Source organism: Lampetra fluviatilis, chromosome 32 (assembly GCF_964198595.1).
Source record: "Lampetra fluviatilis chromosome 32, kcLamFluv1.1, whole genome shotgun sequence".
Taxonomy (NCBI): domain Eukaryota; kingdom Metazoa; phylum Chordata; class Hyperoartia; order Petromyzontiformes; family Petromyzontidae; genus Lampetra; species Lampetra fluviatilis.
In genome coordinates, this window is record NC_136306.1 from 59453 (window position 1) to 73165 (window position 13713).

General features: G+C 49.2%; 1 protein-coding gene across 4 annotated transcripts; it reads right to left on the bottom strand.

Moving 5' to 3' along the window:
- Positions 1–1967: 1967 nt before the first annotated feature.
- On the bottom strand, positions 1968–12720 carry LOC144943602 (proteasome assembly chaperone 1-like). Of its 4 annotated transcripts, none has more exons than XM_078871203.1 (8): positions 12644–12720; positions 10138–10262; positions 9589–9671; positions 8384–8541; positions 8216–8278; positions 6255–6429; positions 5323–5459; positions 1968–2460 (listed from the first exon to the last, which is right to left on the bottom strand). In XM_078871203.1, the coding sequence occupies exons 2-8, from the start codon at positions 10230–10232 to the stop codon at positions 2386–2388; spliced, it is 786 nt and encodes a 261-aa protein (XP_078727329.1). In that variant the 5' UTR covers positions 10233–10262; positions 12644–12720; the 3' UTR covers positions 1968–2385. The 4 variants fall into 4 exon arrangements, with proteins under 4 accessions (XP_078727329.1, XP_078727331.1, XP_078727330.1 ...); XM_078871205.1 differs by having other exon boundaries at positions 10138–10253; positions 12634–12674; XM_078871204.1 differs by having other exon boundaries at positions 12634–12656.
- Between the last annotated feature and the right edge of the window lie 993 nt (positions 12721–13713).

Genomic DNA, 13713 nt, shown 5'->3' on the forward strand with positions numbered 1-13713 from the left:
ACCCCACAGTTTTTTTTAAAGAGTTTTAAGCACAGAACACATAATTACATTTTAAAAAATCATTAATTATACAAACTTTTCAATAATTTCCTTCTTCACTTCGATTTAAATTGTCTTTAAAACCTTCTTCTCACCAACATTACCACTCATTACCACTTTCTCCGAAGGCAAATTTGTAAAAGAATGCATGGTACAGACAGCAGACATCTTGTGTCCGGAGATCAAAAGCAAATTTGAAAAAGTCAGCTTATCACGCAGGACTGTGACTCGCCGTGTGGAACTGATTGATAAAAATATATAACCAGTCAATTAAACAAAAAGTCTGATTCCTTTGAATTATATTCACTAGCACTGGATGAAAGTACGGACGTAAAATACACTGCTCAGCTCCTCATTTTTATCCGAGGCATTGACAGTTTTGCGATAACAGAGGTTTTGACCATAGAGTCCCTGAAAGGAACTACGCGGGGAGATGACTTGTATAACCAGGTATCTGCTGTCATCGAAAGAATGACGCTACCTCGGAGTAAACTTGTCTATGTCACAACGGATGGATCGACAAATTTAACTGGAAAAAATGTTGGGCTGCTGAAAAGAATCCAGTCCTAAACCTCGCCCAATTCCCCTCAACATCAGGAGTGGAGGACGATGCCAACCCCAGCCGCAAGTGATGATGAAATTCTCGCTTGCAACTTTCATCAGCTAGCCGAGACCAGGCCACTGTGGGTTTTGATGGGATCCTGAGTGTGAACCTACCATCGGAGGAACAATGGTCAGTGGGCAGATCAGCTCCACGGTAGGTCCTGGTGTCAAGGACATGGGACCGCAACCGCTGTTCCGTCACTGTAGTCCAGCAGATGTTCTTGCTTGGACCCGGCCTGCATCCATGATTTTGTGTGGATGTGCCGATGCCAGAACAGCGTGTTGATAATTACAAGCCCATGGGCTGCACAAAAATCTAGCAGCCTCCTACCATTGTTATTGAGCTGATCTGGCCCATGCCTTCCAATCACTCCAGACCAGGTTCCAGCATCATGACCAACTTGGGCATTGAAGTCGCTAAAAAAGATGACTCTATCCCGACGGGCCACTTTAGCTAGCACCTGTGACAAGAGGTCAGAGTAGGCGTCTAACTCATCAGCCTGGCCTCCATCCCTCCATGGATGTTCATCTTCGGTGGGGGCATAAGTAACCACGACCACCACTTCTCGCCTCTGGTTGATGGGAAGGCGAGCCCACAGTAGCTTGGGGCTTACAGATTCCCACACCTCACTGCCATGCTCCCACGCCCCCTTCATTATTTTGTTTAGAAGAGCCACTCCCCCCTGTTGTTTGGCAGTCTCCTGGACCGAGTAATGGACTGCCCACCCATCGTGGTGGCAGGAGCCAGAGCCAGGCCACCGGACCTCCTGAATATCACAGAGGTCCAGGCGGTGCTGGTCCAGTTCCCGACAGAGGAGTGGCAGCCTCTCTTTCGAACATTCCATGTGGGTAAGGATTCAGTCTCCTGGCTCCGCCAAATGGGGTTTGGCCAGGAGACGTCATAGACGCCTGTCCCCCTAGGGCCTCCAGTACAAGCTTAATTAAAGTTTAAATTAGTGGTTTAGTGGTAATTAATTGAAGGTTGGAGGGGTTACCAGCCCCTCGCACCCATCCAGAGCCCCCTTTGGTTGTTGTGGTGGCTATAAATGCCATGAGGGGGATGGCCAATCAAAATTTGCCCTCCACCCATGGCACTGCTCACCACAGCGTTGCTGTCCGGCACCAACGAGGAGGTAGGAGGTTGTTTTTCCGGACTCAACATACATACAAATAGAAGCACACACACAAAAAAACACTAATTTAATAAAGCACTCACATATCTATCTACTTAAACATGCAGCCACAAATACACAAATACCCAGGCTCACACATAGATCCACACACAGCCACATACGTGATTGGCGTTACTTTATTTTTAATCACAGTTGAGCACAGGAACAAATTCCCAAAATGCTTAGTCGCCAGCAAAAAACAGCACTGTAAAATGTTTAATTAGGTAACTGAAAAATTCCTTAAATTGCGCAAGGTTACATACTCATATAGAAACCCAAAGATTCTAAAGTGAGTCTATGGGTCTATGTGAGCCTATGGGTCTTCATGTAAGTCTATGGGTTTCTGTGTGAGTCAATGAGTCTCTATGTGAGTATATGTATCTCTGAGTCTTTGGGGTCTCAAATGCAAGTTTATGGGTCCCTATAAAAGTATATGGGTCTCTGTGATTCAATGGGTCTTTATGCAAGTCTATGGTTCTCTAAGTGAGTCTATGGGTCTTCTACATTCGTCTATAGGTCTCAATACAAGTCTGGTCTCTGTCAGTCTATACGTCTCTGTGAGGCTATGGGTCTATGTATAGATGTTGCTGGGTAGGGCCGGTGGCTTCATCAACGTCTGCAGCTGCGGAAGGCTCGGCGCTAAGAGCTGCAAGAAGTGGTGAAGTAGGGGGACAAAGAAAAACACATCACGCATGATGAGTGTGTGACAGCATGAGTGTGAGTGAGTGAGGAGGGGAGGTGTAGCAGTTAGCGCGCTGCACTACGAACCTAGAGAGCCGAGTTCGAATCTCACTCGCAGCCAACACCAATGACGATTAACTGAACTAGTCGTGGGCCTCCCCTAGGTCGACTCAGCCTCATTTGAGGACCTGGTGCAATGTTTAAATATCATCACTAGGGAGACAAAGGCGGTCGGGAGTTTTGGTGGTCAGGGGTGGTGCTGGCCCCCCCATCCCTACGTGATGTGCTGGCTTTCGTTGATGCTCGCTAACAACACTTGCCCTCACAGTCTGTGAAGGCTATATGGGGAATCTTTGTCTTTGTACGAGGATAACAACAACCACTGTTCGCCACTAAGTGGAGGCAATGCCAACAGAAGAGAGGGTGAATGGTTGCGAGACAGAGGGGCATGAGTGCTAAACCTTTGTGTGAGGTAGTGAGATGCGGAGTGCAACCCCTGCGTACAACCATGAGCCGGGCTGGCACTCCACAGCAGTTGGAGGGGGAGGGGGGTATATGGGTCTCTGCTCGGGGCTAGTGTGGCAAGGGGCCGTCCCTCCACCACCTGGTGCCCATCACATCGGGGCTCCGGCCACAGGGCTGACGTATTTCACAAGCTCGGGAAGGAGTATTCCTCATTTTGGGAGATGGAGACGTGGACAAAGATTCAGAAGCATGGGCTAGCGAAATGGGAGCTACTTCAGGCCAGCCCCCGCTGCCCTGGGGAGATTTCAGACTGCACCAGCTAACCAATTTTGCCACCCTGCTCGCACAGGCTTTGTATCGCGTGACATCTTCCCGTTGATGGGGAGGTCTTCTTCTTTCATATGGCTGATGTAGATGCAGAGCAACTACATTTTCACATTCAGGTGGTCAAGCCAGATAACCACGTCAGGAGTAGCGGAGTGTATCGCTGTCATGTCTCCTTCATATTTGTGGATCAGGCATTGCATCATTATGTTGTATGGTCTGTTCTGAGTGACCACAGTCACACACTGAAGAGTTTTTTATTTTACATTTGTGCATTAGGTATCCGCATCTGCTGCCATGGTTTGTGCGGATGCGGTTTAGGGTGGACCTTATCTTCAGGGATCACTGACTCGACCAGAGGGCGGATTCTCCTGAGGATGATGCATTCCAGGAGTTTATAGGTCGTGCACAGGAGTGATATTGGCCTATCGCTTCCCGGATCATTAGTTGGCTTTCCCAGTTTAGGTATGGTGATAACCATTGCTTCCCACCATGCTTTTTGGATGCATCCGGTTTTCATGTTTGTGTAAAGCTTTGCCAGGCATTGGAGTCCCCTAGGGCCTAATTGGTGGAGAAATTCTGGAGGATTTCATCTCTGCCAAGAGCTTTGCCTTTCTTCATTGCAGCCAGACTGTCCCTCACTTCCTTTGTGCTGATGGCGGTGGGGTCTTGTGAAGAAATTGAGGCCATTGTCTGGTGTAATTGGCTATGGATCTCTTGCTTGATGTCTTTGTCAAGAGGTCCTTTTGTGTTCTCCACTAGTTTGGAGGCTATAGAGTTGGGCAGGACTTTTGAGGTCCAGTATTGGATTAGCAGCACCCAGGCATCATAGTAGGGCCCAGGCACGGTGGCTGGAGTGTGTGAATTCCAGGGCTTCAACACACTCAATCCACCGCATCTGGCTGAGTCTAAAGACTCTAGCAGGGCCTATCCAATCTGTGGGCTGCCTAACTGGTTGTGCTTTCAGAGCAGGTCCTAGGAATCCTTTGTCCAGCATGGAGAGTATTATTTCCAGAAGCCTCGGGTGGCGATGCTCTTCTTGGTGGATGCTGTAAGGAGGCCAATAAAACGGTGATAGCATTCCAGTGTGATGGGAATTCTACTCACCACTATCTCTACAGCCTCCTTATAGTGATCCCAGTCATCTTTGACCAGGTTCCACCTTGGAAATCATTTTGACACAATCACAGGGATTTTTATGCCAATGTGGGTGATGATGGGCCTATGTTGACTTTTGGGGAAGCTTGTAAGTATTTTGCGGGATGCATGCAGTGTGCTCCCACTTTGATATTTGGAAACTATGGTGAGGTCCGGGTTGTAGTGGTGTTGCCAGCAAGCAGAGTGTAAAGTTTCTTGTTGCTTGGGATCAAAAACCAGATGCAGATCTTCGGCGGGGATCCAGTCAGAGAGGTCTTCGCCGTCGGCATGATCAATGTATAGGGCTGGGATTGGTACACTTGGGAGTGCTGGCTTTGGCCATTTTGCATTAGAGGCTTTGTACACTATGGTGATGTGCGGCTCCCCTATTTCGATACTGGTGGTGTAGGTGGCTTCTTTTTCAAATGGTGGGAAGGCATATAACTTTGATGATGAGGAGGTGAGCCTAGGGCAGCCTAGTCTGGCACCTAATCTGGCACAAGCGCCACGGAGATGTCACCGCCACTTAGTGGCAAACGGTAGTTGTTGTTGTGTGACTGAGTGTGAGTGTAATCGAATGTGGGTGTAAGGGTGGGGAGTGGTAGTGTTGTGGTTAGCATACTGTGCTATGACCCAAGCAATCCGAGTTCGATTCCTGCTCATGGCAAACAGTGACAATTATGTGAATGGGTTTTGGGATTCCCTTAGGTTGATTCAGCTTCAATGTGAAAAGGCGGTCAGGTGTGGTGCTGGCCATCTACCCCATCATGTGCCTTCACAGGTGATTGCTAGCAGCATTTGCCACAAAAGTGTTAAGGTTACACGGGGGATCTTTGTGTGTGAGGGTGTGTGTGTGTCTGAGTGCGAGTGAATGAGAGTCGGTGAGAGTGAGTGACCTCACCGGAGTGAGGCCTGTGAGAGGTGGGAGACTCAGGACCGGCAGGAAGGCACGGGTGCTGGGGAGGTCGGGGGCAGGGGCCTCCGAGTAGAGGAGATACAGGGCGACTGGCACTTCCCTTAGCACCGCCTCGCTCACCACTACAACCATCAAGCAAAATCACAACCACATCAAACACCTCCACATTAACCAAAACAATATTAACTACAACCACATGACCATGGAGCTTATGCCACATAACCCACCACATCAACCACAACCACCACCACATTAACCATAGCCACAACCAACCACAACAGCCGCCATTCGTGACGTCACCACGTGGCTTGTGTCAGGCTAGGTGCACTTGGGGCCACGTAAAATGTCGAAGGCTCGCTGGCAGGTCACGGGACAGACCTACGTTACATGGGTTGCCTGTCTGAGATGACTGGCAGATGCATCACCTGTGCCCTCTACTGTGCCAACTTGCTGCATTTTAGCCGCATGGCGCTCCAATTGTTGTTGTGAGCGTCGCTGCTGTGCCCTCCACTGTAGCTGGAGGGCAACTGCCTCCAACTGCCTAGTAGCATCCTTCATGAGCTGCCTCCATAGATACCAATCTTAACATCGCTGGTACCAATCTTCGGCAAGTCCACCTCTTTTCTAGCCTGTGCCGTGCCCATTTCGCCTGCTCTATTCAGGCAAACGGAAGCAGCTTAGGTTTGCGGTGGCTGGCCATGTGGGCTATATGACCCAGCCAATGTAGCCTTACCTGATGGATGCACTCACTGATGGGACTGTGTCCAGATCTTTCGAAGGTTTGTGAACTCCTCACAATCCAGCCTGGTTAAACCCAGGATGGATCATAGGCAGGCCAGACTGAATGATCCACAACCACCACCACATTAACCACAACCACCACAACAATATCTACAAATTGAGCCCACGTCAGGCACCTGCAGCAGGCAGCCCAGTTGCATGCATGGGGGGAGGAAGGAGGGGCCATGCCAAGGGGTCCTTCCAGGGGGCAGAGCTCAGGGTCCTTCCGAGTGGTGCAGCCAGCAGCTCCGATGCCCGCAGTCCAGACAGTACAAGGACCCGGCCCCGCACAGGGTCAGCCAGAGTCACCAACTACACAAAGCAATCCTGTTATCTACAAACCCAATAACCACAATCCTCTGATTCTTTCAGTAAAGTCACGTAGAATGAAAATAAATAAAATAATAGAATACGATGTTTCGATTGCAACACAAGCAGTCGTCATCAGGTAGAACTAAATTTGAGAAAGAGACAAAACACAGACACGGAGACACACAGACAAACACATAAGCAGAGAGAGACAACACAGAGAGACACACAACATAGACACACAGAGACCCAATGCCTCTGTGTCGTGGCCTTAAATAAAGGGAGAGGTGGGTCTGCTGGAGCAGAGAAATGACCATGTCAATGAGAGAGCTGTGTGGAAATCCACCCCGCGGCGGCAGGGGGAGAGAAAGAGCGAATGGACCTATGAGAGCCTGGTAAATTTTAGAGAGAGTTGTGTGGAAATCCACCCCGAAGCGGCCGGGGGAGAGAAAGAGCGAATGGACCTATGAGAGCCTGGTAAATTTTAGAGAGAGAAATAGGAAATTTGAGAAAAAAACTTAGCAATTTTTTGGAAATGTAATGCAATGCAGAGAGTCGGCTAACACAGTTCACGCATAGCCTGGTTGATTACATTCTCCAGATATTGCTAAATTTGAAGTTAAGCGTGAAATTTGATAGAGACCCACAGAGAGAGAGAAAACAAACTTACATCCTCCACGTAGAGGTGGTTCAAACTTGATTTGAAGCTTTCGTGACTGCAGGAATTACGCTTTGGTTCTTTCGGTAAAGTCACGTAGAAAGAAAATAAATTAAACAATAGAATACGACGCGGGGTGGATTTCCACACAGCTCTAATTTAGCAATCTTTGGATAATGTAATCGACCAGGCTATGCGTTAACTGTGTGTTAGCCGACTCTCTGCGTTGCATTGCATTACATTTCCAAAAATTTGCAAAGTTTGTTTTCTCAAACTGCCTATTTCTCTCTCTAAAATGTACCAGGCTCTCATAGGTCCATTCACTCTTTCTCTCCCCCAGCCACTTCCGGGTGGATTTCCACACAACTCTCTCTAAAATTTACCAGACTTGTTGGGTCTTTCTCTCCCCCTGCTGCCGCGGGGAGGATTTCCACACAGCTCTCTCATTGACATGCTAATTTCTCTGCTCCAGTAGACCCACCTCTCTCTCTGCCCCCCCCCACTCTCTCTCTATTTAAGGCCACGGACACAGAGGCATTGGGTCTCTCTCTCTGTGTCTCTGTGTTGTCTCTCTCTGCTTGTGTGATTGTCTGTGTATCCGTGTCTGTGTTTTGTCACTCTCTCAAATTTAGTTCTACCTGATGACGACTGCTTGTGTTGCAATCTAAACGTCGTATTCTATTATTTAATTTATTTTCTTTCTACGTGACTTTACCGAAAGAACCAAAGAGTAATTCCTGCAGTCACGAAAGCTTCAAATCAAGTTTGAACCACAATCCTATTCTCTGTATTTAATTACCTGTATACAATTATCTGGAAATGCTATTATTTGTAATATATCACCACTGTCATGGAGCTGAGAATTTACAGAGATACACTATTATCCGATTATCCACTAATTTTATTATCTGTATGAGTTTATGAATCAGCCGTTTTGAAACCTGACCCAGCCATTATAAAACCCATGAGGAGAGAAACCAATAATTTACGTGTTGCTGGCTCAGTATCTCTGACCTGTCCATTATGAATCCCTCTGTCCATTCAACAACATTCACCAATATCCTGACACACTCCTGGTCCATGGGAACACATGGTCACCAAACCTGGCTTGTGATTAGTTGTGCCACTTACCTGCTTCGCCCAATCATGAAGCAGCTTCTCTGGGATGGTGTAAGCACACAGCGCCACCCACACCTGGACAGAGACCAGGAAGCATAGGAGTGAATCAGTACCACAGTGGGCATTGCTGCCTAATGTGTAGCTTCGCAGCACTACGACATGCCGCTGTGCCTTCAGTACCTCTGGTGAATCTCTGTGTTGGTAGATGCGACACGTCTGCACCCCCCACTTTTCCCCGGGGGGTGCAAGGGGGGCAGGGGTCGTGCCCTGTGGGTGCAAGGACCCCCTCTGCACCCATGATTGACCCCCCAAACCCAGCACAAATACTTGCACGAACCCTGAGGGCACAGCACATGGACAAGCAGCCAGCAACAAACAGCACTATTAGAGTGTAAAACGTTTATAAAAATGAGGCGATTATTATGAGAGCTTGTAAAAAGAGAAAATGGAAGAGAGGCCTAGAGTGAGTTGGTTAGTCGGTAAGTGGGTGAGTGGTTGAGCAAGTGAATGTAGTTAATAAGTGAGTGCTGGATCATGATTCAAACTTCAGGCAAATGTGTGCTTTGTATAGCAGTCACTGCAGTGTAAAGTATAATATTCTGGTCACTGTGCAGTGTAGCAAACGCTAGTCATTATGTAAACGTGCTGTAAGGACACATTGGGGTGATGCAAGGGCACATAGGCATACCCTAACTATTCAATCAAAGGTGGCTGGAACACAGCTATGAAGGAAAAAGCACGGAATTGGCTAAGGACTGGGAGAGAGATTTGAAGGGAAAGAGAAAGGGAGAGCGAGAGGCAGACAGACAGGCCAAGGGACAGGTTTGGTGGAGAAGAGGGGATGGTGGAGATTAGAGGAACTAGTTGGAGGGATCCTGCGAAATCGGGGAGAGTGTATAGAGATGGGATGTGACGGATGTGAGGGATCCTGAAGAAGCAGCTCCCTTACCAGTGCATGTGTTGTAGTGCGAGGGATTTTTAATAAAGCCCGAAGATCACCTGGTGTGGACTCCCTTTCAATTAAACAAATTATATCTTGTGATGCTGCTGCGTTAGAAGTGGTGCATGAACACAAAACTCAACACGTTTGTCAACAACACTGTGAAGAAGAGCCATTGCATGAAACGTCACAGATTTTTTTAGATTGTCTCCTTGGTAACCCTGGCATGTACCGCATGATTATTATCTTGTCCTCATGACGGTGATAATGGTGATAATGATGCAGATTGGTGGTGGTGATAATTGTGTTGATGATGGTGATAATAGTGATGATATGATTGTAGTGCTGATGATGGTGTTGATGGTAGTGCTGATGGTGGTAATGGTGTTAATGATAGTGGTGATAAAGGTGATGGCGATCATAGTATTAATAGAGGTAATGGTACCGAGAGCGTGTTCTCCTGTAGCGAGGATGAGTGTGCAGCAGGAGGATGGGATTGTGCCATCACTCCAGGACATCACCACACGACTGTAAACATCAACACCACCACCATCACCATCACTCCCATCATCACCAACATCATCATTATCACGACCATCGACATCACCATCATCGATCACATTATAACCACCACCATCACCATTATCACTATCATCACCATTATCACTATCATCACCATCATCTCCCCCATCACCATGTGCGAGTCTTTAGGTCTCTTTGTGAACCTATGGGTTTCTGTTCGAGTGTATCTGTGCGAATCTGTATGTCTATGTGAGTGTCTGTGTGAGTATGTATGTCTGTGTGATTATATGGGTGTGTGTGAGTTTGTATGTCTATGTGAGTGTTTCTGTGTATGTATGTCTGTATCAGTCTATGGGTCTCTCTGTAAGTCTCTATGCCTATGTGAGTCTGTTAGTCCGTTTGAGTCGATGATTCGCTATGTAAGTCTATAAGTCTCTGTGCGAGTATGAGTCTACGAGTCTCGAGGTGGTACCTCTCCTCCTCTTCACTCTCCTCGTCGTCTCCGCTCTCCTCGTCGCTCCCCGCTCGTGAAAACACGGGCAGCACCTCCCCAAAGAACGAGGCCATGGTCACTCACCCGACTCACCCCTACTCACACTCCAAAGACAAAAAGACCCCAGTATCGCCTTTAACATACTGTAGAAGCAAGTGTTGTTATCGAGCACCTATTAAGGCCGAAATGGCACAAAAGGGATGGGTGGCCAGCACCACGGCCGGCCGCCTTTGTCTCCTTAGTGGTGATGTTTACTTAACACCACTACAGTTACTCATTTGAGGCCTAGTGCATTTAGGGGAAGCCCAAGACCGGTTCACATATTCGTCACGAGCGGGAATCGAACTCAAGCCGCCAGATTCGTAGTGCAATGCGCTAGCCACTGCACTATTGCTCCCCACTCACTCACCTCTATTCACCCACACTCAACACTACTCACCTTAAATCACCTCTACTCACCCTCACTCACCTCTACTCACCCTGACCCACACTCACTCACCCCTACTCACCCTCACTCACCCCATATCACAAATACTCACCCTAATTTACCTTAACTCACACCTGCTCACCTCACTCACCCCTACTCACCCCTACTCACCCTCACTCACCCATAGTCAGTCTCACCTCAACCTCACTCACCCTGACTCACCCTCACTCACCCCTACTCATCTCACTCACCCTCACCCACCCTCACTCATCCCTACTCACCCCTACTCACCCTCACTCAACTTCACTCACCCTCACTCACCCCTACTCACCCTCACTCATCCCTACTCACCCTCACTCACCCCTACTCACCCTCACTCACCCTCACTCACCCCTATTCACCCTCACTCACCTTCACTCACCCTCACTCATCCCTACTCACCCTCACTCACCCCTATTCACCCTCACTCACCCCTACTCACCCCTACTCACCCTCACTCATCCCTACTCACCGTCACTCACCCCTATTCACCCTCACTCACCTTCACTCACCCTCACTCATCCCTACTCACCCTCTCTCACCCCTATTCACCCTCACTCACCCTCACTCACCCCTACTCAACCCACTCACCATCACTCACCTCTACTCACCCTCACCCACCCTCACTCACCGTCACTCACCCCATATCACAAATACTCACCCCTACTCACCCTCACTCACCCATAGTCAGTCTCACCTCAACCTCACTCACCCCGACTCATCTCACTCACCCTCACCCACCCCGACTCACCCTGACTCACCCTCACTCACCCCTACTCACCCTCACTCACACCGACTCACCTAACTCACCCCTACTTACCCATACTCACCCATACACATGCCTACTCACCCTCACTCACCTCACTCACCCCTACTCACCCTCACTCACCCCATATCACAAATACTCACCCTAATTTACCCTAAATCACACCTGCTCACCTCACTCACCCCTACTCACCCCTACTCACCCTCACTCACCCATAGTCAGTCTCACCTCAACCTCACTCACCCTGATTCACCCTCACTCACCCTGACTCACCCTCACTCACCCCGACTCACCCTCACCCGGACTCGCCCTCACTCACCCTCACCCCTACTCAACCCTCTCACCACTCACCTTTACTCACCCTCACTCACCCCTACTCACCGTCACTCACCCATAGTCAGTCTCACCTCAACCTCACTCACCCCTACTCACCCTTACTCACCCCGACTCATCTCACTCACCCTGACTCACCCTCACTCACCCCGACTCAACCCACTCACCTCTACTCACCCCTACTCACCCTCACTCACCTTCACTCACCGCATCTCACCCCTACTCACCCTCACTCACCCTCACCCACCCTCACTCATCCCTACTTACCCCTACTCACCCTCACTCACCTTCACTCACCCTCACTCACCCCTACTCACCCTCACTCATCCCTACTCACCCTCACCCCTATTCACCCTCACTCACCTTCGCTCACCCTCACTCATCCCTACTCACCCTCACTCACCCCTATTCACCCTCACTCACCCCTACTCACCCTCACTCACCCCTACTCAACCCACTCACCATCACTCACCTCTACTCACCCACCCTCACTCACCGTCACTCACCCCATATCACAAATACTCACCCCTACTCACCCTCACTCACCCATAGTCAGTCTCACCTCAACCTCACTCACCCCGACTCATCTCACTCACCCTCACTCACCTCACTCACCCCTACTCACCCTCACTCACCCCATATCACAAATACTCACCCTAATTTACCCTAAATCACACCTGCTCACCTCACTCACCCCTACTCACCGTCACTCACCCATAGTCAGTCTCACCTCAAACTCACTCACCCTTACCTCACCCCGACTCATCTCACTCACCCTGACTCACCCTCACCCCGACTCAACCCACTCACCTCTACTCACCCCTACTCACCGCATCTCACCCCTACTCACCCCTACTCACCCTCACTCACCTTCACTCACCGCATATCACCCCTACTCACCCTCACTCACCCCTACTCACGTCTTTTGCGGGTGGGGAGGACGAGAGAAATGGAGTCGCGATTCTTTTCGTCGTTCTAATCGTCAAATCGATTTTCAGAGCCCCCAACGGTCATGGAATCGATAAAGTTTGTTAACAGCGCGATTATAATAGCCATATCCTCGATCCTTTTTAATGTATTCGGAATCGCGATTCCGTGTAAATATCGGTCTGCATTGATTCTTATTCCAGCTCCGATTTGCACGGTTGGCTACGTACGGTGCAAAAGTAGTACTCCGTGTTGTACATACAGCACATGGCATCGATGCGCGTCTGTGAATGAATCTCGATAAGGAATCGCTACTGCTCGTGTCACTCACGCTGAAGTCGATGGGGATTCGCGACTCCGCGGTATGAGTGGAGTCGCGATTCCAGAATCTTGGATGTCCGCATTGCTTCCATTGTGGTGATTCCAGCGCACTCTAGCGGCTGGCGGTGGGGGTTGATGTGAACCTATTCCGCATCAGACGTGTATGAAGATCAATGTGATGTTGTGGGGGCTAACGCCCACCTTCCCACTCCCCGTGAGCGGGCGGGCGCGACGTGTCCTCTCGGAGGGACATCGCTCACTGGCTGGCTCACCACCACCGAGGGGTTATTACTACGCGTGCGCCACTATGGGCCCCCTTCACCCCACAACACGTCCGCACTCGCGACGTTCCACCTGCCCGCGCTGATTCTGTCTATGCTGCTGATTCTGTCTATGCTGCTGATTCTGTCTATGCTGCTGCACCCTGCAGCTGCATTAGCTACTGCTCCATGGGTCTTATTTCTGGGAGGTATTGAGCTTCACCCTGGCCCAAATGTAAAGAACTCATTTAATTCTGTCGATTTTTCTGGCAGAAAAGGTGTTGGTGTTCTACATGTCAACATCAGAGAATTGCCTTACAGAAACATTTCTCACTCCGGCTGTCAATGACTTGTAGATTACGATTGACAACTACAACCTTTTTCGACTTGACCGAGGGTCCAAAGGAGGTGGAATTGCCATTTATGTTCGTAGTACTATTGCATGTTCATCAGCTCAGTCCTTTTTAAATATTGCTTTGAAA